The 23698-nt window shown below is 42.6% G+C and overlaps 1 protein-coding gene across 1 annotated transcript in view; it reads right to left on the bottom strand.

Annotated features, from left to right (window-relative positions):
- The window catches only part of LTBP2 (latent transforming growth factor beta binding protein 2), a 147780-nt gene that overhangs the window by 93166 nt on the left and 30916 nt on the right, over positions 1-23698 (bottom strand). The window contains exon 3 of the mRNA XM_056850879.1: positions 23266-23509. Coding sequence (XP_056706857.1) covers positions 23266-23509 — 244 coding nt within the window. The remainder of the gene's footprint in view (positions 1-23265; positions 23510-23698) is intronic.

Here is a 23698-nt window from a genome sequence, read left to right as displayed (position 1 = left end):
TTCGGCCAAATCCGAACTATACCGAATTTTTTAAAATTCAACAGCCCTAGTGGGCAATATGGTGCCCTCAGCCACCATGTTAGGGATCACTGGTTGAAGACTTTAAGAGTTGGAACTGCCTTGCTTCATGTCCAATGTATTGACTATGCACTTCATTCTGCATTCTAATAAATATATGCCTGGCTTTTGTGGCTTAATTTTATCCTGACTTTTTAATTAATATTAATTTTAATAGTGTATAATAATTTTTATTGTGGGGTCCTTTTATTATTTGTATCCAAAGTAAAATTATGTTTTTATAGATTCCCCCTGACGAAGCTTTGACAGGGAAACACATAGGGGTTTTGTATAACAATAAAGCTGTCACCTAGCATCTTTCCCTTCCTTTTTTTGATTTACTGGCAGTAGCTTGGTGCAGCCCTATTTTTCTTTCTCCCTATTATCTGTGCCAAGTAACAGACTGACCACTGCATTTTGCATCAACTGAAGCTTCCATTCCAAACACTTTTCAGAGACGGCCCTATGTAGAACACATGGCAGTAGTCTAGCCTGGATCTGACAGAGCAGTGGCTACATCACATTTTTTGAAGGAGGGATGCAATCAGCACACCAACCAAAGCTGGCACAAGACACCATAGTCCTGCTTGAGGCTGAGGCCCAGGAGTTACGTTACTGCTGCTGGAGGCAGTGTATCATGGATGTTGCCACAACAAAGGCCAAAGATGGACTGAGGCCTTAAATACTATTTTAAGAAGGTGGAGATAGAGGCCCCTCCCCTCCAGCAGCAAGCTACCTGTATTTAAAGGAGCCATGTAGGGTTGCCAGGTCCCTCTTTGCCACCGGCAGAAGGTTTTGGGGGCGGAGACTGAGGAGGGCGGAGTTTGGAGAAGGGAGGGACTTCAATGTCATAGAGTCCAATTGCCAAAGCAGCCATTTTTCTCCAGGTGAACTGATCTCTATTGGCTGGAGATCAGTTGTAATAACAGGAGATCTCCAGCTAGTACCTGGAGGTTGGTAACCCTAGTGCCATGGCCAGTTACGGCAATGAGTAATGATGTATTTGATATGATGTTAGCCGCCCTGAGCCCAGGTTGCCAGGGCAGGGCAGGATATAAATACAAATGTATTATTATTATTTATTATTACTGCAACAGGGCTGGGGTGGTTCAGGGCTTTGAGGGTTGAGGGGTCAGTTGGGGAGAAACCTCTGGTTTAGCGGCAGGCTGTGGGGTGGAAGGTTCAGGATCCAAGTCTGAATCAGAAGGCATACCTGTATCCCAGGGTGAGCAGGCTTATTCAGAGTCTTGGGGCTCCTCCTGCATAATAAAGGAGGTTCTTGGAGGTATCTCAATTGCCTCCTTCCGTGGTGGTGTGAGGGTGCCCAGGTGCCTCCTCCTCTGAATGTTCGGCCTCTTCGCCTGATGAGGAGTCCATACTCTTTTCCATGACAACTAAGTGTCACGTAACAAATCTGAATGCCCATATGTAGACACCAATCTAACAGCAATTCTGCAAACCTGTTTACTTAGGCCAAGTTCAGTCCTATTTAGAATGGGGTAACTCCTTAAACCTAGAAACTGAGAAGAAGGGAACTCCTGTCATCATTATTTTTTTCTCACATTACACTAGTAACACTAGATCAGGATTTCAAAAGGTTCTGAGAAGAAAAAAAACTAAGCAGAGGTTAAAAGCAGCCAGAAGCTCACAAGCCGTAGAAAAGAACAGATGCCAGACTGAGGTTGTGCTGAGGAACCCCAGCCTTGGCCTACCAAGCACATATTGTTCTTGGAAAATCTCCTAAAGCTGTTTCTTTTTCCTTTACAATGAACACAAATATGTATTTTCCTTACTCTTCTAATGTTCCCGTCATTCTTTCCTAGAGTTACTGTACCACCCACCAATGACCTCCCACAGGAATGGTGGGGAACTTGCCTGAAGGATTCAGACATTCCTTAGGCAGTACTGATGGCACTCAGTCTAGTGAAGTCATTGTTTCTAAGGACAGCCACGCCTCACCATCTCTGCATTGTCTCCTCCATTCTACTGTCCCACTACTCCAACCAATGCCGGCCCATGCGTTTCCAATGAAATTAGCTGGGTGACAAAGATGGGGACCACATGGTGGTGATCATACAATGACTTACAGCACACATTTGCTCCCATAGTGTTAGCTTCAAGTGCTGCTAGGAGCCAAATGCAACAGGAACTCCAGCAAGTTTGGAACTTCCAGGGAAAGCATTGAAAAAGTCGATGATGCTTATGGAAGCCATACGAAACAGCATGACAATGACTCCGTTTTTCCTCTGACGGTGCATCTTTTTCCCTCTTACGGTGCAATCGTATGTTGAGTTAAATGAATGGGCTTACACTGGAGTAACTCTCTTTAGGCTTGCACTGTTAGTGAACTAGGAAAGGAGGTGGTTGGGTTGTGAAGCAATGCAGATTTCACATGACCAAGATTACACAACCATTTGTAAAGGGGAAATAGTCCAACATGCTTTACCTGCAAATGATCCCAGGTTCAGTAGTAGAGCATCTTCTAGGCATGCAAAAGATCCTAAATTCAATCTCTGACATCTTCAGTTAAAGGATCTTGTAGTAGGTAATATGAAAGACCTTTGCCTGAAACCTCAGAGATCCACTGCCAACTGAGTAGACAATACTGACTGGGATGGACCAATGGTCTAATTCATTATAGGGTAGCTTCATGTGAATCTCCAGTTAAAATGATCTCAGGGGCCAGGGCCAAAAGAATGGGGAAGTTGCTTCGAATCAGAATGATCAGTGCTGGGGTAGATGGAACAATAGTCAGACTCAGTATAAGACAGTTTCATAGACTCACAACAGGCTCTAAGAGTACTTTCTGCCAGCATAATTTTAAATTAGTTCATATGATAAACACAGGCTGTATCTTGGCAGTCAGAGTTGACTGACACCTGGGCATTGCTGCTTCACACAGTTTTACAGAGAACAGAAGGCACACCACATACAAAGTACAAATAGAGCAATATGAAATTCAAACATGGAATGGACACTAGTAGGCACTTTAGTATTTAAAGTTATTGCTTCACACTTAACCCTTATGAAAAATATGAGGAGTTCACAAAAGTTCTACACAATAAGAAAAGATCTTGCCACTTTGGAACTTGCCCTGGTAGCATCTAGATTAGATTACTGCGGTGCACTGTGTGGGGGGCTGCCCTTGAAATAGGGTTGCCAGCCTCCAGGTTGTAGCTGGAGAGCTCCTGCTATTACAACTGACCTCCAGCCAATAGAGATCAGTTCACATGGAGAAAATGGCCACTTTGGCAATTGGACTTTATGGCATTGAAGTCCCCCCTCCCCAAACCCCACCCTCCTCAGGGTCTGCCCCAAAAACCTCCCGCCAGTGGTGAAGAGGGACCTGGCAACCCTGTCTTGAAGCTACAGTTTGTATACAATGCTGGAATCAGAACACTGACTGGTATGGATTATAGAGAGCATATCACTCCAGTCTTGTTCCATCTACACTGGCTGCCAATTTGCTTCTGGGCCCAATTCAAGGTGCTGGTAATGAGCTTTAAAGCTCTACAAGGCTTGGGAAAAGCATACCTGAAGGACCACATAGTCCCATCTGAACCTACTCAACAACTCTAGTTATCTTGAGAGGCCCTACTTCAGGTGTCCCTGCCATTAGGTGGCAACCTGAGAAAGGGCCTTTCTGGCTGTGGCACCAAAACTTTGGAACTCTCTTCCCAGGGAGATCTGTCTATCTTCCTCCATCGTTGTCTTCCACCAGTGGGTGAAGACTGTTTTGATTTGTATGGCATTCCCTTGCTGACTCTTATTAGCTCTCCTCTCTGTTTGTGTGTTTTTGAGTTTATGTGTATGTTTTATTTATATATGTGTGTGTGTGTTTGTATTTTAATTGCATGTTTGAATGTTTTAATGTTTTGGTGTCCTAGGGACCCTGAATTGGGTGGAAAGGCAGCATAGAAAAATGTTAAACTAACTAACTAACAAAGAAATAACTCAGCTTGCTAAGAGAGATTTCTTATTAAAGATTCAAAGAATTAATCTTTCACTGAAGCACACTACTGGTGCTGGTAATTCCATTCAAGCGTCATGGTGGACTATGTGATCACTTTCTACAGAAGGAGCTAAATCATCATCATCTTCTGAGAACCTGCCAACAGCCTTTTCAGGATCTGTCCAATCCATCTGCCTTCCCCTCTGGCCAGCAGCCCTCCTTGTTCGAAGCCACTGAAACCAAAAGCCAGTGATTCACTTCCTTCCTGTATGTCTCCAGTTTTCCACTGGATCACTAGAGAAGAATGGACACTATACCAACAATCAAATCTGCAGGGACAAAAATAAGTAGCCAAGCTTGGAAAGTCCCAAACTAGCCACAGCCCAGAAGCTTTCCCTCTTCAGTCTATGAAGTGGTCATTAAAAGTCTAGGCAGAACAAGTATAGATCATTCTTTGGCTGGTGTGAGGCATCTTTCAACAACAAAACTGGACATCCTTATACCACAGAGCCCACAAGCATAGCAAAAAATAAAACAATTGCCAAAAAAAAGGCTTCTCTATGCCTTACAACAGGCAATAATTGTGGATCAAGGCAACAGCAGTAACCACAGAACAGAACACTACTAGACTGCCCAGCAGAACAAACTGTAACACATTCTGTTCACCCATACAAGTCTGATTTTTTTCTCTCTTCTCATTTGTAGTGCCAGTAGGGCGACTCTTCCTAAAGCACCAGATATTTCTCTCATAACTCCTTCTGAGACAGGAGTGGGATAGCCTCCATTCATTCTGTGGTGTAGTGGTTAGAGGGTAAGACTGGGGTCTGGGAGATTTTGGTTTGAATCCCCACTCTGCTTAGGAACTCGCTGGATGACACTGGGCCAGCCATTCTCTCGAAGCCTAATCTATCTCACGGGTTATTGTTGTGAAGATAAAATGGAGGAAGAGACAACAATATTGTAAGCTTTGTTAGGTCACCATTGGGGTCAAAAGTGGGGTATAAATGTTTTAAATAAACAAGAACATAAATATTTTTCCTTAGTATTAAATATTTTGCCTTTATTTATAAATATTTTGCCTTTATTTATAAATATATTTTTACATTATTGGGGAAAGCACCCAGCTTTATCTCAATGTAACTGTGATAAAGGATTATATTAGTTAATAAATATTACAATCAAACCTTCAAAAATTATAAGACTAAATGGCAAATTAAATTTCTTTTCTGTTTAGATCTTTCTCTAGAACTGACAGCTGGTTGGTGATCCAGCTTGTTCCTTTAAACATCCCAGAGGGAAAAGATATAATGCATCTGCAATATCTGCAGCCCCAATTCCTCCACAACTCCTTTAGTCCGCCCACCTGCTATGGAGGAAAACTAAAGGTCTGCATGCTAAAGACTCTAAAAGTGATTATCTCTAACAATAGGTTATTAGGAGGAAAGGGTGGATATCATTAACACAATTCAAAAAAGCAGAAGTTTACAAGTAGTTCTCAAGTACACTGCCTCAAATATTTTGAAAATTGATGCCTATCCCCTGTTCAGCCATCACAATGTTGGTGATTCGGTACATAAGAACATAAGAAAAGCCCTGCTGGATCAGGCCAAGGCCCATCAAGTCCAGCAGTCTGTTCACACAGTGGCCAACCAGGTGCCTCTAGGAAGGCCCAAACAAGACGACTGCAGCAGCACCATCCTGCCTATGTTCCACCGCACCCAAAATAATAGGCATGCTCCTCTGATACTAGAGAGAATAGGTATGCAGCTTGACTAGTATCCATTCTAACTAATAGCCATGAATACCCCTTTCCTCCATGAATATGTCCACTTTCCTCTTAAAGCCCTCCAAGCTGGCAGCCATCACCACATCCTGGGGCAGGGAGTGCATAATGGACAGCATGCTAGCAGTGATCCTCACAATACATGCAGTCACCATTTTGTCTGAATTGCGCAATGCGCATACCTTCCAGCTATAGTACACTCCAACACACACCCTCCAAAATCTGGATTTCCAATTGTATATATCAAAATTGGAAAATACGCACAGCAGGTGTTCTATTCACACAAAATGGTGACATCTTTCGAGAGACAGGGCGCCATATATTTGTCAACATATGTCAAAGTTATGCCTAGTCTGCAGTTTGCTAAACAGATCATACTGATCAGAGTGACAGCTAAGTCATGTGATGAGGCTGGTCTGATCCAGTTTGTACAGCCAGGAATGGGGATTTCCAGAATGACTCATCTCAGGTGAACTGTGATTGGTCATAAATGTGTATATAAGTCTGTGTAGTGGATGTAAGTTACCTCTTGCCTGAAATATATATGCTGGCGGAGCATGCTGTTGCTCAGAGCTGTGAATGTTAACAGCCAAAGGACACTGTGTAGATATTGTAAATAAACTGTACATAGCAGAACTGCGTGGTGTGAAGTTGCTACCAGGTAAACTCCTGAAGTCCAGACAAGCTGTGCGCGACAGGGTTATCGGCCCAGATAGACTGCGCTGAGAGCTGGAGGTTCTATTGGAGTTGGTGAGCTACTGCCGTGAGTTGCTGCTGTGAGCGGTTTGGATGTCTACAGAGGCCAGCGACGCTGAGGACCTTGATGTACAGTCTGAAGACGGCTCAGTTGTTTCTGACCAAGAGTCGGAGGAGGAACCAGGGGAAGATAATCAGCTACTGCCGGTGAGCGAAGATATCATGGCGCAAGCTGTTTCTGCCCTGCTGGTTGATAAACTGACCGCAGATAACTATGCCGTGTGGTCCCTGCGAATGGAGTATTATCTTAAGCGTGAGTCATTGTGGACGTATGTGGATTCTCCCCCACAAGCTCCCACGCCTGAGGAAAGTTTAAAAGACCAGAAGGCATTGGCTACGTTGATATTAAGTGTTGCTGATGATCAGTTGGTGCATGTGGCGGGACAGGGGTCAGCTAAAGATGCCTGGAATAGCCTCAAGGCTGTATATGTGCAAGACACGGCTGGATCCCTTATTTCCCTGATGAGAAGGATTTATAGAAAGACTATGGAGCCAAATGAGAGTGTTAGAGCTCATTTGAATACCTTAGCCACGTATTTTCAACTGCTGGCTCAGAGGGGAAAGTAGATTTCTGACCAGGACCAGGTGTTTATAGTTTTAAGTTCCCTGACGGAGCGTTTCGACCCACTTATCTCAGCCCTTGAATCTGTGGATGCAGCAAAATTATCTTTGCAGTACATCTCAGGCAGATTGTTAGCAGAGGAGGCGCGATATACGCAACGGGAGTTGGCAGTCGGCCAGACCGGGAGCTGTGCCCAAGCAAGAGATAAGGAAGGATACAAGCCTCAGCTGTGAAGCAAAAGTCTGTGAAGCAAGAAAGCCTATACCTGTAGCTTTACATGTCAGATGTTACAGATGTGGAAAAGAGGGGCACATTCAAAGATTTTGCCCTGCTGCAAGGAAATACAGAGAAGGAAAAAAGACTCAATTTGTGACCAAACAGCAAGCTACGCTGGTGAGAGTGAGTCCAGACTCCCTGAATGACTCTTGGATAATTGACTCAGGAGCTTCACAAATATTTGTGAGGGAGGAAAGGCTACTAATGAACTCACATCAATCGGCGTTAGGTCATGTAAGTTTGGCAGATGGACGTTCTGCAACTGTTTCCTGTGAAGGAAGTGTAATGTTTGGAAGTTTAAACCATGCATTCAATGATGTGCTTTGTATACCCTCTCTTGAGAGAAACTTATTAAGTATAAGTGCACTAGATTCTGCTGGATTCAGTGTGACTTTCAGAAATAAGTGCTGTAATATTCTCAAAGGTGATAAAATTATGGCAGTGGGGAATTTGAAAGATAATGTGTATGTGCTAGAGAACATGGCAGGTAAAGCACAAACAGTGTTAAATAAAAACCCTCACCATAAATGTATACATTTGTTACATAGAAAACTCGGCCATGTGGGCTGGGGCACCTTGAATAAAACTCTTGCCCTGCTGGGCAAAGAGAAGGTTGAAGGGTGCAAAACATATCTGGATTGTGATGTGTGCAAGCAAAGTAAGTCTAAAGCACACCCAGTGGCACCAAAGAGTGACAGAGTAACAAAAAACCCTCTATATCTTGTACAAAGTGATGTGGTAGGCCCTTTCCCAGACAGTATATCTAAAAGAAAATATCTTCTTCTTTTGATAGATGATGCCACAAGGTTCACATGGGTATATCCCATAGCAAAGAAGTCAGAGGTGTGTGACACTATAAAGATGTGGGCTAACAATGTGCAAAGGCAATTGGGGCATAAAATTTGTAAGTTCCAAAGTGATTTTGGGGGCGAGTACATGTCTGGTGAAATGGCTCATTGGTTTAAGACTCAAGGTATTGAACATAGAATTGCAAATGTATCCATGAGTCAAGAAAATGGTGTTGCAGAGAGAAAGGCAGGAGTACTGCAAACAATGATAAAATCAATGCTACTTGATGCTGGATTGCCAAAAATGTTCTGGGCTGAAGCAGCAAAAAATGCTTGTTATATATCAAATAGAATTTGGACAAGTGCCACAAACAATATTCCATACAAGGCTTTGTATGGGAAAGATCCCAGTTTGGATCATATCAGGATATTTGGCAGTAAAGCATGGGTTAATATACCACTGAAACAACGTAGGAAAGGTGGTGAAAGAGCAAAAAAGTTGACATTCCTGGGGTATCAGACAGGAATGAAATCTTACCGTTTTGTAAATAACCAAAATGCATTAAGTTTCAGTCGTTCAGCTACATTCTGTGAGGATGCTAATTGGCCAAAGATACATGCAAACCAATTACCATCCACAGTATTGTTACCTATGAATGATGATTCTGATAACATGCCAGAGGTAAAACAGGAGGTGCAGTCACCAATACATGCAGACTCTGAGAGTGTGCAAAGTGCAGATCAGAGAGTAGTGCCAAGAGTGCCCTCTAGATCTACAAAAGGTATTCCACCTCAAAGGTATGGTGTAACTGCTAACCATGTGTTTGTTAAAGTTCCAACTGATTACAATAATGTGTTAAGTCTAGCCTCAGAAGAGAAAAATGCTTGGCTGCAAGCCATGGAGGCGGAATATAACTCATTGGTGTCAAATGAAGTATTTTCCTTATCTGAATTGCCGGCAGATAAGAAAACTCTGAGTTGCCGTTGGTTGTACAGACTCAAAACCTTGCCAAATGGGAATGTTAAATATAAGGCAAGATTAGTTGCGAGGGGATTTACGCAGGTGGTTGGACAGGATTATTATGAATCATTTGCCCCCACGATTCGCATGGAAACAATTAGAGTTGCATTAACCAAGGCTGTAGCAGAAGGAATGCTAGTTGATCATTTTGATTTTGATACTGCATATCTGAACGCATTTATTGAGGAAGAGTTATATCTTGATCAAATACCAGGGTTCAAATGTCAAAATGCCAACACAGTGTTAAAATTGCACAAGGCATTATATGGCTTAAAGCAATCAGGACATGCATGGAATATGTGTATAAAAAATGCTTTAACCAAAAAAGGGTTTAAGCAGAGTGTGTCTGATCCATGTCTGTATCAAGTGGAAATATGTAAACAAACCTGTTATTTATTACTTTTTGTGGATGATGTATGTTTAATGTACCACAACAAGGAACAGTTAAAATGGGTTATGCAGACCATACAGGAAATGTTTAAAATGAAACATCTAGGCCCTATTAAGAATTACCTAGGGGTGTAAGTCTCCAGAAATGAGAATGGTTGGTTTGAACTAAGCCAGGAGACTGAAATGTTTGAATACTGAAAGGTTTCAATACTTAAAGAAATGGCTGTGTTTAACAAACGTTTGACTAGGTAGGCGTGTCAACATATGTCAAAGTTATGCCTAGTCTGCAGTTTGCTAAACAGATCATACTGATCAGAGTGACAGCTAAGTCATGTGATGAGGCTGGTCTGATCCAGTTTGTACAGCCAGGAATGGGGATTTCCAGAATGACTCATCTCAGGTGAACTGTGATTGGTCATAAATGTGTATATAAGTCTGTGTAGTGGATGTAAGTTACCTCTTGCCTGAAATATATATGCTGGCGGAGCATGCTGTTGCTCAGAGCTGTGAATGTTAACAGCCAAAGGACTCTGTGTAGATATTGTAAATAAACTGTACATAGCAGAACTGCGTGGTGTGAAGTTGCTACCAGGTAAACTCCTGAAGTCCAGACAAGCTGTGCGCGACAATATTATCAGTGCTTCATACCTGGCAATGACAGTCAGCTGCTATCCCGCAATAGCTAGATATTTACGATAAAAAGTTAACTAGGTAACTGATGATCTCCCCTTAGTCATGGTTGGATCACCAACAGGGATTAAGCAGAATTCTGAATATCCCCCTCGAACCAAATATAAGGGAAACAGTAAGAAAGATCAGTGCTTTGGCGAACGTGTCTCTGCCCACAATTAAAGGAATCTCCTTTGAGATTATTGTCTTTTCTCAGATTTGTTCTTCTGACCATTGCTGATCACCTCCTTTTCACAGTAGTTAGCCACAACAATGTCTACACAGGGTTGATATAAGGGGCTAACATGGGACAATTCCAAACTACAAGATTATGTTTGTGGCTAGCTACGCAATTACACCTCTCCTTTATTAATATCTACATTTAGAGACTGGAATTCCTCAGCATTCACTTACTGCTCTTATAGCTATGGACTCCAGTGTGGTTGCTGTACTCTTTGTTCCTTGAAGATTTTTTTGTTCTTTAGGTTCCTCTGTTTGGAGAATAAAGGATACCAACCAAGTTACTATGTTAAAAGTAGTGGCATAGCAGCAGCCATCTTAGTCTGGGTCATAGGACTGTCCTCTTAGGAAACAGCATTTTCATAGATGCTGAGTCTACAACCTTGGAATTTGTCTCTCCACAGATAAAAATGAGCAACAAATTAAATGCAGATATCATCTGTGTGATTTAGCTTTCTGCCAGTAATTCCATCTATACTCGTATATGCAACACTTAGCACACAAACATCCAAAGCAAGTAAAAGTCTCATAAAATGAAGTAGTTTTTCTGCAGGCCAAAAATAAAGGATAAGAGATAGGGATCGTTCCCCTCCCGCATTTTTATCTACTTGAGAGGCGCCAAATAACTATGGTGAGGAATCTGCATTAGTAACTAGATGATATGCCGATCACATTATGTATCTAGATCTCTTTCAAATGTATTCTACAGGGGTGATCTGATCCCTAGCCAAAATACTGTACAACCCTTCCCCCAACAGAGCAATCTGCCATCCTGCCCTTACCAGAGCTGCTTTGTCTCCCCCAGCTCATGCCCCGCACTGCTTTTGTTCCTTTGCTAACTGGCTGCCATTAGACATAAATACTGACTAAACAGGCTGGCCCCTTGGCCCATGTGCAAGGAACAGGTGTAAATGCAGGGGAGAAGCACCGCAGCATTCAGTGACTGCTTTTCACTTTATTTTAAATTGAATTTATTCATAAATGTATATCTTGCCTATATCTAGTACAGAAAGTATAATGACATTAACAGTGCCATCCTAAGCAAGCCTACTCAGATTACTACTCAGGTCTACACAGAGGGGCTTACTCCTAGGAACGTTTCTAAATGTATGAAACTGATCATACCATCAGCTAAATCTTTTTTTTTTTTTCAGATGTGGGAAAAAGACATATGGAATCACAGTAAGATGTTAAAGGTTCTGATAAATTAATACCTTTTAGGTGCCCTTGAGAAAAAATTGACTGGCCGTGGCACAATGTCGACTGATCTATTTGGAAGATCTTGGTGTTTGAATGTTTTCAAAGTTTCCCAGTGTCAGTAGGGTTGCCAGCTCTGGGTTGGGAAATTCCTGGAGATTTGAGGGTAGAGCCTGGAGATGGCAGTGTTTGGGGACTTTGGGGGGGGGGGCCTCAGTGGGATATAATGCCATAGAGTCCACCTTCCAAAGCAGCCATTTTCTACAGGGGAACTGATTTCTGTAGTCTGGACATGAGCTGTAATTCTGGGGGATCCTCAGGCCCCTCCTGTAAGATGGCAAACCTAGCACAGTATATTTTGTAGTAAGTAGCTGGACAACTTGAAAATCTTCTCTGCAACACTATAAAATCTATCTGGACTAGATAATGTGTTTAATGCATAGCTATAACAGAGTCAAAGTCACTTAAAACCATATATTTGTTCTATGGGCTTATATGGAAGGGTAAGATCCCAGCCAATCTGGCTGGTTCCTTCCATTATACCTGTTTAGTGTGAAATTGCCATTCTTCATTCTCTAAGTTTTAACTGAATTCCCGCATGATGTTGCTGCCAACCTTTTGCATTCTAAAGATTTTCTGTCAGGCTTTTTGTCTTTGTTTTTCCAGACCTGGTTTGTAACAAATTTTTAAAAAACACAATGCATTGGCAGCACCAGGTTGTCTCATGTGGACAACCAAAATTATATTGAGGTTTCCCATGACTATTGTCTCTTTAAATTCCCCCCTTCTTTCCCCTTCCAGCTTAATGAAATACTTTGTTCTTACGGCCTGCCAATTCTCTCACAACATTCATGTACCAATTGTAAATTATCAGCTCTGGTTGAGAGGGAGAAGGACTGAATCAGGGCAGGGGGTGGGTGGGTTTTGACCTAGGCCTCAAGCTTGTTAATTTTTAGGCATTTGATATTTTTTAGACACTTGTTAATTTTTAGGCATTTGATGTTTTACAACATATCAGACCAAAATGTGACCCACACTGCCAGCTTAGAACTGCCAATGTAAGTAAATAAGAGATGTGATTTTGTAAAAGACAAAATTCTTTGTTAACAGATATAGATTTTGTAACCCTTTTTTGGTGCCTTATTTTGTTTTACATGTCATAATTTTGTATTTTTATTATGGCTAGGAACCTCAAAAGCTGGAAGTGGCCCAGGCCTCTCTCAATCTTTGTTTTTTACTTTATAAGCAGCCAAAACCACCGCCTCTCTGTTTTATTTTTTGTTATCCTTATTTCATAATCTAACTTCTACTATCATAAACAACAGACAGAACCAGGAATGATGGCCAAACACTGATAAATGTGCCATAGCAATCAGTCAATGAGAGAGAACAGGAAGTAATTAATTAGACTGAAAATGAAGGAACAAAAGGAAAATGGTTGAGAAAAGTGGAACCTTCATTGAAGAAGGCCTGAGTAACCATATAGTAGGTTCTTGCCCCCAGAGACAGATTTTTATGCTTAATATAACGCTATATTAAAGTGCCATGTGAACCACTGTTTAAGTTCTGCTTGCAGGCGAATAAGGAAAACAGATCCTTCTGCAGGACAAAATGGTTGTAACCCTTCATCAGATAGAGAGCCAGGTGACCTTTAAAGTTAGGGAGATTATTGTTGAATGCAAGTATGTTTAAGAAGTGTGAACCTTTAATGTAGCTTCAGTTTCATATAAAGGCATTTTGATTCTAAGCAGGACAACATCAAATATGGCTCTTTTCAATATGGCAATATAGAGCTGCAAGGGACCTCAAGGGTCATCTAGTCCAACCCCCTGCACAACGCAGGAAATTCACAACTACCTCCCCCCCCCCACTCCCCCAGTGACACCTGTTCTATGCACAGAGGAAGACAAAAAACTCTAGGATCCCTGGCCAATCTGGCCTGGAGGAAAATTCCTTCCTGACCCCAAAATGGCAATCGGCATTACCCTGGGCATGTAAGAAAGGACCACGAGAGCCAAGCACTGACTCATCTCTTCCTGCATTCCCACTCACGATCTGCCTAAGTTCACAGAACCAGCCTTGCTGTCAGATGGCCATCTAGCCTCTGCTTAAAAACCTACAAAAAAGGAGAGCCCACCACCTTCTGAGGAAGCCTGTTGCACTGAGGAACTGCACTAACTGTTAGAAAGTTCTTCCTTATGTTTAGTTGAAAACACTTTTGGTTCTGGTCCGACCTTTTGGGGCAACAGAAAACAACTCCATTCCATCCTCTATATGGCAATCATTCAAATACTTGAAGATGGCTATCATCTGAGTCCGTATTGTCTACTCAGACTGACAACGGCTCTCCAGGGTCTCACCTACTTGCCTAGTCCCTTTAACTGGAGATGCTGGGGATTGAACCTGGGACCTTCTGCATGCCAAGCAGATGCTCTACCACTGAGCAACGGCCCCTCCCCTTTGCGTAATCTGGACACTATACTTCTGTTGATACAGCCCAAAATTGCATTTGCCTTTTTAGCTACCACATCACTGCTGACACATGTTCAATGTATGTTCAGTGTATGGTCTACTAAGACTCCTAGGTCCTTTTCACACATACTACTGCCAAGAGAAGTCTCCCCCGTCATATAATTATGCATTTGATTTTTCCTACCTAAATGCAGAACTTTACATTTATATCTGTTGAAATTCATTTTGTAAGTTTTAGTCCAGTTTTCCAGCCTGTCAAGATCACCTTGCATCTTGACTCTGTCTTCTACTGTATTTGCTACCCCTCCCAATTTAGTATCATCTGAAAAGTTAATGAGTATCCCCTCTATTCCTTCATCCAAGTCATTAATAAAAATGTTGAACACCACAGGGCCCAGGACAGATCCCTGAGGCACTCCACTTGTCACTTCTCTCCAAGAGGATGAGGAACCACTAATAAGCACTCTTTGAGTGCGATCTGTCAACCAGTTACAGATCTACCTAACAATAATAGGATCCAAACCCCATTTTATCAGCTTGTCAATAAGAATATCATGGGGAACCTTATATAAAACTGATTAATTAGGCTACAATCTGCATAGTGTCCAAAACCCATGAAGACTCTATAAGGACTAATAACTATGAAGCATGCATGCATACAAGGCAGAAAACTAAGCAATCTTTTCCCTTTGAACAATGAGCTGAGCTGCACAGAGTTTCCTTACACAACCAAATAGCAGAAAATATTTATCTGAGTTTGGTCCTCTGCACAATAGGGCAGGAACAATGTTGGGAAGGCAGGAATGCTGGGAAGTCTCCAGAGAATCTGAAACATTCTGCAGAGTTAGGGCAATTGTAAGCATTTTAATTTAACATGACAACACCAGGAGAGAATTTCTTATGGTTCTTGAAAGCTCGGGGAGGGGGATGGCCTTTGGATCTGTTTTACTCTAATTAGGTTTCCTCTGGTTCCCTCTAATGTGCGATTGACCCCATTCCTGCTTTATGAACCATTAGGGCTGTGCCGCTGAGCTACAGTGTGTTCTCTCCACAAACCGTTGGCATGACGAGAAGAGGGAAATGAACCTCCTGGTGATTTTGCTCTTGCCCATGGGGCCAAGTTGCTAACTAGCAAAAAGATTAGGGACCAATAACACATCTCTACCCATTTGCTTTGTAGACCGCTTTTGCAGCTGAGAGTTGCTTAAGGCGGGATATAATGCAGAACAGAAATCTCAGGTACATTCTAGTCAATGTAAAATGCTAGCTTTGAGGGATGGGGGAAGGATTCCTCACCAGCCTCTCAGGGGCTAGAATCAGGGGAAGAGGGAGGAGCAGTGCCAGATATGAAAGGGGAAGAAAAAGATCTGGTCTTTGTTTTGCCTGTTACAGTGGCCTCAGTGATAAATGAGATGGCATGGGAAGTACTCTCCCTTACCCTCCCATCTTTCGTTATACCCCTCCATCCTTTGCAGCAGACAACACCAATAGCACTTTTCCCCTGGGGAATGGGGCAGGAGAAAAGGCAGAACTTTCCCTTCTTCCTTCCCCACTGATCACACTTAATGGATGTTTAGCTAATGATGAAATAACAGTGAGACTGATAACACACACATTTGCAACAAAACTGCAAAACCTATTTTTTTTATTGTGCATGAAAACTGAGCTTTGCTCAAGATAAGAACCTGCCTATGAGTGCAAACCTATCTTTATCCAGGACTAACCTTTTGAAGAACAGAGGCTGAGGCCACATGCTCATGCCTAGTGATTTGGAAATCATATTTCTTGGTAAGAACAAAAGACGTTAACACCTCTCTTGGATAGTTCTCATACTTTTAAATTTCCAAAATGACTTGCCAGCAACCTTTGAAATTGTGACAAAAAGATGGGCTAAGACATATGGATTTCTCATTGTTCCAAGTAGGGCTACTATTTATATAATTGCACTTTGACCCGCAATAGCTCTTTGTTTCCTTAAAAAAACACAGGGTCTCAGATATGACATCTACTTGTTGGTTGTGGACCAACAAACGGATTATTGGCTGCTGTATTAAAATAAGACTTTGTTTAGGATTACACTGGTAGAAAAAGCTCTTATCTTCTAAGTCCATTGATTACAGTGGGCATAGAAAGGTTTGACTCTGCTTAGGATGGCACTGTACAACATGAGCGTAATCACATTCTCTCAGCTGAATTCGTAAAAGATGTTTGCATGCACCAAATTGGTTTTTCACACATATGGGTATTCCAAGTAATAGAAGTAACAAAACGAAGGAGATCTCTTGAAGGTCAACAGTATAAACAATGTGAAATCTTAATGAATGTTCAAAACACTTTCTTTAGTAGGTTTCTTGACTAAGCACACATTAAACTTTTAGATAATCTGATAGTGCTTAAATACAGGTAATTGTAACTAACATCGGGATATATTTACAGATCTGCAACTGCAAAATTTAATGTAATTTTATATTGCTATTTTTATATGTTAGCCTTCAGATTTTGTTGGCAAACTATGCTAACCGTAGTACAATGTTGACCCCCCCCCATCACTGCTAATCGTGATGCATAAAAGAGGAAAGCATATGCCTACCGCCACTGGGTGCCCATCTCTTCTCCACATGAAGATGTTCCTTTATACTGTATCAGACCACTGGTCCTCCAGTGTCTCAGACAAAGGCTTCCCCAGTCCTGCTATCTGAGAAGCTACTGATCAAAGCTAGAGTCCTCTGCATATAAACAAAGTTCTCTCCTACTGAATTATGGCCTTTCCCCATCAAATGGTTTTTGTTTTCACAAGAGACAATGATATCACCTTTGGAATTCGGAGAGGTGTTACACCAACATACACAGATGTTAGTTTCCCCTTAATTACATCACTTCTTCCTCAAATGCAAGACTAGGTTTTTCCCAGGCACTGAGTTAAAAAAAAGGGGGGGAGTCACCTTGCATTCACATACAAATTATAATGATGTCCAATAATGAAAATGTTGTGTGTATAACATTATTTAGAGGGTTCATCTTACATTCAGGGTTATCTTCCTTTCAGTAAATATGGTGTCTGCCAATCACACCCTAAGAGCCCGCTTCATCCTCACAGTAACACCATGAGATGGATTAGACAGACAGCCCAAGGTGAACTTCATGGTAGAATCGAGTCTCTTTGGTCAAAGTTCCTCTCACCACCCCCTCCATCACACTGTGTGTGTGTGTTAAGTGCCATCAAGTCGCTTCCGACTCATGGCGACCCTATGAATGAAAGTCCTCCAAAATGTCCTATCTTTGACAGCCTTGCTCAGATCTTGCAAATTGAAGGCTGTGGCTTCCTTTATTGAGTCAATCCATCTTTTGTGGGGTCTTCCTCTTTTCATGCTGCCCTCAACTTTTCCTAGCATGACTGTCTTTTCCATCGCACTACCTCTCTGCAACAGAAGGGGTCTGAGCCCAGATGCTATGGCAAGTCTATGGATTTCAGCTCTATCTATCTATCTATCTATCTATCTATCTATCTATCTATCTATCTATCTATCTATCTAAACACAGTATATGCTTATGACAGTGGGAAAATGTGTGTATTTTTCAGATTACCCAAACTAATTAGCAAGGCATTTAAACCAAGGCATTATGAAAATGAAGTCAATCAATCAGCTACAGCATTAGAGAATGGCTAGGTCCTAACCTTCTCTATAGTGCCAAGTAGAAAATTGGCCATCATCTCCCCTTGGCACCTGCATGAAATCCTACCCATCAGCTGGTGCCTGTTATGAATAGAACCGCAGCCAAACATTTACCACATCAGAAGGAATAACCAACAGATGAACCTGGCAGCACCAGTCCAAGATTCTGGGAAATGCTACTGAGTGCCAGTTCCTTGGGCCCTGTGATGAGTGAAGTTTCTCTCTTCAGCATGTCAGTTGTTTAAGCCAACAGCTGAAGTCTGTCAGGAGGCAGGAAGAAAGCAAATGGTCCATCATTGCTGCTTAGATCTAAGGGAGAGAGGCTGAATGCCACTCTGGAACAAATGGCAAAGGTCTTCCTAGAGGCAACTGCAGGAGAGCTGAATTCAACATCACAATGAAAGCAACAATACACAAGAAGATCTTGGAAAGATGGGATTAATTAACCTCATTTTCTATAAGAATCACAGGTAAGCTGAAAATGTTGTTTTGTTTAGAGACCTATTATGAAGGCCACCATGGCTGCACCTGGTTTAAGGCTTCACCACAGTCTTAGCCAGTTTCAGCAATATGTGGTTAAGCAACAGAACATAAAACTAGTCCAGTCTCCCATGAGGACAGAATGTATTTCAGTTCAGATAGACTGCCTCTTATACTATCAAAACACAGATTTTTCTACAGCCCTTTGAAATAGTCTCCAAAACCACTGAAATTAAATTCATTTCCACCATTATTCAGCAGTGCAAATGGCTTCAGCAAGGACCACCTTTACGCTTTGTGTGTGTTCAGTGCTAAGTAAAATAAGGCTTTAAGCCCTGGATAACTCTCTTGATTCTAATAATGAAGAATAATTCACACAAATGCCATAAGTGATACCTTCCTGGAGTGTAAATAGGCCATAAAAAACATCAGGGCTGGACCAAGAAATTTTGCCACCTAAATAATACCTTCCTCACTATGAAACAGTATAATACATAAATACCAATTTGTCATTCTTCTGTGGTACCCAGATGTGTTGGCCAAAGCAGCTACTTCATTCTGCCTAATGGGAGGGTTGGCTATTATCTTCACTTACTAATAGTTTGTGTATAATAGTAGATATTGGCTCAGCGGCCTTAACCATGAGGAAAGGTTGGGTATAAGTGTTTTAATAAATAAAATAAAAATAAAGTGTATGGTGATCATGGCAACCAGATCACCAGGGCTTTTTTGGTTGTGGGGTTATAGTAGGAAACATGCAGCCTCATCTTTCCCCTTATAACTCAACCATACAAAGGTCTATAGACTTTCTTTAAATAAAAGTTGGGAACTAGTACATGGTAGCAAGAGTGTTACAATGTTATGCTTTAGTGAACATAAGAGGAGTCCTGCCGGATCAGACCCATGGTCCACCTAGTCCAGCATCCTGTGTCACAGGTTGGCCAACCAGTTCCTCTAGAGCAGTGGTTCCCAACCTGTGGGTCGTGACCCCCAAGGGGGTCTCGAAGTGTTTTCTGGAGGGTCATCGCCACGTAACCCAGTAACGGCCCCCTTTTGTGTCCTTCCACAAAGGTTTTCCCCAGACCGTTCCACAACCGCCCAGCTCCTCCGCCGCCCGAAAAACACGGCTGGGCTCTTTTTGACTCACACACACACACGCCCCGTCTCCAGCCGAGGCGCCAGGCCGCCCGAAAAGCCCCGCTCTGCTCGCAGCCGCCCTCCCAGCTCGTCCACCGCGCCTGCCCCGGCGCACGAGAAACTCCCGCTCTGCTCTGTTCTGCTGGTGAGCGCGCACCCGTCCTCACCTCTGACCTCAGGTGATTGATCGTTCTCTTGTTATGCGGATGATGCAGGCTGATGGGCTGGACTTTCTAAATTGTGTGTGTGTGTGTGTGTTCAGTGCTGTCAAGTCATTTCCGACTCATGGCGACCCTATAACTCACAACTTCTTGGCGACCCTATGAATCAATGTCCTCCAAAATGTCCTATCTTTGACAGCCTTGCTCAGGTCTTGCAAATTGAAAGCCGTGGCTTCCTTTATTGAGTCAATCCATCTCTTGCTGGGCCTTCCTCTTTTCCTGCTGCCCTCAGCTTTTCCTAGCATGATTGTCAAAACAAAGGCAAGAAACAGACTAAATGTTGAGGATGACATGAGGTTGGCTTTAACAAACACTCAGCCACGAATTTTGAAGCTGGTTACCCAGATGCAAGCACAACCATCACCTTAAATATTAATTAGTTATTTAACGAAATTAGTTAATTAAATATTACGTTGGAATTATATTCTGAAAAATCTATTTTTAATGTGTTTTCTTTATCCTATTGAAAATGTCATTTTATGGCTTTATGCAAATGTGGCGGGGGTTGCAGGTTACTTGGCAATTGTAAAAGGGGGTCGCGACTCGAAAAAGGTTGGGAACCACTGCTCTAGAGGGCCAACAACAGGCTGTACAAGCCGGGGCCTTCCCCTGATGTTGCCTCCTGATGTTGCCTCCTGCTATTCAGAGGTTTAGTGCCTCTGAATGTGGAGGTTCACTTTAATCACCATGGCTAGTAGCCACTGATGTACCTATCCTCTTTGAATCTGTCTAATCTCTTTTTAAAGCTGTCTGTGCCTGTGGCCATCACTACATCCTCTGGCAGTGAAGTTCATATTTTAATCACTGTAAAAAAAAAAAAGTATTTTCTTTTGCCTGACCTGAATTTACCCCCCATCAGATTCATTGGATGCCCTTGAGTTGGGAGAAGGAGAAAAAGTTCTCTTTGTCAACACTCTCCACCCCATGCATAATTTTATAAACCTCTATCTTGCCCTCCCCTTAGTTGTCTCTTTTCTAAACTGAAAAGTCCCAAACTCTTCAGTCTTTCCTCATAGGGAAGGCACTCCAACCACCTAATCTTCTTGGTTGCCCTCTTCTTTACTTTTTGCAGCTCTGCAATGTCTTTTTTGAGATACGGTGACCAGAATGGCACACAGTATTCCAAATGAGGCTGCACCACAGATCTATATAGGGTCATTATAATATCAGCCATTGGGCCAGTCACAGTTCTCTCCTAACTCTCTCAGCCCCACCTACCTCACAAGGTGCCTGTTGTGGGGAGGGAAAGGGAAGTTGATTGTAAACTGCTTTGAGACTTCTTAAAGGTCGAGAAAAGCAGGGTATAAAAACCAACTATTCTTCTTCTTCACCTTCCCACCCACACAGCATCCAGAGGCATTTTGACTGCAATTGTTTCAAAAAGATAATCTCAAACCAGATTTGGGAAAGCTCACAACAAAGCAACGAAAAACATGGAAACAGGACAAATAGAGGACAACATCGTATGGATGCTCCTATCAACAGTGCTTCTGTAAGGGAGCCAAGTAGGGTTGCCAACCTCCAGGTACTAGCTGGAGATCTCCTGCTATTAAAACTAATCTCCAGCCGATAGAGATCAGTTCACCTGGAGAAAATGCCCTCTTTGGCAATTGGACTCTATGGCATTGAAGTCCCTCCCCTCCCCAAACCCTGCCCTCCTCAGGCTCCACCCCAAAAATCTCCAAGTATTTCCCAACCTGGAGCTGGCAACCCTAGAGCCAGGGCAGAGCAATACGTCCATGTGGAAACAACCCACTTCTTTTCAACCTGTGACAGTCCCAGAAATCCAATATCTCCCTAACTGGGGGGGGCGGGGGGGGAGACTGCAGCCTAGCTATTCTGCACTCATACATATAGTTGAATGTCAGCTTAAATTAGTCCCAGTAAAAAGGGGATGTTGCTCAAAGTTTGAACAGCACAGGAGTGACCTTGTGAGTATGTGTAAAGGCATGCAGATGTATCAGTTCCACACCAGCACCTAGGAAGTGTCTGTTAGTCCATGAACAAAAAAAGCCACCCACAAAACTCTTGTCAGCGAAAAGGACAAAGCTCTGAGGAACTGATTGTACATTGCCTGGCCTAGAAGCTGATTTCCCACTATGATGACTCTGGATGTAGAAATATAACAGAGGCAAATATGAAGCGCTCACATCCAGGTGAGAAGAGTGGCTGCTTAAAAGGGATATTTGGGGCCTTCCCTACTGGAACAAAAAGAAAAAAGAACTATTCATCTGCTAGTGGAATTGTGTTTCCTTGGGACACAGCCAGCAAGGAGCAGCTGAACATTCAAAATCCAATGCTAAGTAAGGCTCTCTGCTAATCACTATGTCTGATTGTCTGGACAAGAGTATTCAATAACTGAATTAATTTCCCTTCTCTCCATCTAGCACTCTAGAAACTCATATCATATTAAAGTCCATGTGCCTTTGTGGCTTGCTATCCCAGATCTGGAAGGAAGAGAGTCATAATCACCCACAAAGGGAAAGCAGAGATATACAAATGCATCATGTTTGCATCTGAAAGCATTCTTGAGTTTTACTCCACGCTCAAATTTCTCCTGTCAGGCTGCTTAAATCCCACTGACTTCAATGGGATTAAAAGCAAACTAACTGTGGGCAGGATGGCAGCCTTTAATTGTGGAGGGAGAAGAATTCTGTCTTCAATTGCAAACGTTTAGGGTTCTGAGATGCTGTCTTCAAGACCACTTATGGTAACAGTGTTTAATTATTCCAATTGCAGACAAAAACACACACATATTGGTCTGGAAAAAACACACATTTTAACTGTTAAAACAAATATAGTATCTAGTCCTGATAGATATGATAGAAAGGGGAAAGAAATGATGTAAATGGGAAAAGGACAAGAAAAGAGCAATGGGGGACAGAGAATTGTATTGAGTTTGCATGTCCTACTGTCCCTCCCTTACACTAATGAAAACCCCTACTGACCCCTTCTTATTTCCTGAGTCTTTTACAGTTTCAGGCCTTTCTCCACAGTCAGAAACCTCACATTTACTGGTTTTTAGAAAACGATTCCCACATCAGCAATTGTCCATAGCTTCTGGACTAGTTGTTAGGGCTATCGGCTCCACCATGATGACAATGGTCACACAGCCTGAGTGCAGATTGCAAAAGCCACAACTGTGTCCCTGATTCAGGGTCTAGTAGGATGCTTCACGCACGTGTTAAATGATGCACATGACACTGCACAATGGAATGACTCTGAAAACTGACAATGATAGAGTGCTTGCCTCTTCCAAATATTGGGGGAGGGAGAGAAAGGTGAGATGTCTGCAGATTCAGGAAAGACTCGGGCAACAGAACTTTTTAAGCCAAGCATGCCTATCCAGGTGGACAGAGCTATTTCTGTTGGGCTACCATTGACCAGATAGGCATCTTTGGGGAGAAGGTCTTCTCGATCTAGTGTTTATCTGAGTGTGTCCTTCTTCTTCCCTCTAACATCTGCCTTGGAATGGAACCAATGTCATTAGTCCATTAAAGGAGGGGGAAAGAATCGTATCTCCTGCCCTTGGACTTCCTCATTTAACTTACAAAGAAGACAGCTCCTATGTGTAACCGAGAGCAACTTACCCAGCTGGCAACTTCTGCATGGTAGGCGGCTGCCTCCCTCTTAAAGACCCTTCTCTCTCTGCATTGCCTGTCCTTTTCAGAAGGGAGCTTGCTTGGGGCTGGGGGGCGGCCACAAGGCCAGGGGGGTGATACTCCTGTTCAGGAATCACTTCTTCACACTGTGAGCCTCTGAAGCCTGAGCGGCAAATGCAGAGCTGAGGACGACTGCAGGATCCTTTGTTCTGGCATGGAGGGTCACACACAGCTGAGAAGGCAAAGGGAAAGAGTTAAAAGAGAGCAATGACCCCCTACTGTGATAAACTCTGTAGCCCAGAAACATCAGCTTGAGGGACGAAGTAAGACATGGTGCCTACAGATATAACATTAACACAGGAGAAACAGCAGATTGTATCCTGCAGAGTGAGCTGAGCTTTCTTCCACTTTTGCAATTATA

The sequence above is a fragment of the Euleptes europaea genome, chromosome 6 (assembly GCF_029931775.1).
Source record: "Euleptes europaea isolate rEulEur1 chromosome 6, rEulEur1.hap1, whole genome shotgun sequence".
Lineage (NCBI taxonomy): Eukaryota > Metazoa > Chordata > Lepidosauria > Squamata > Sphaerodactylidae > Euleptes > Euleptes europaea.
The sequence above is the reverse complement of the archived record's forward strand: the minus strand, read 5'-3'. Positions and strand labels throughout refer to the sequence as shown.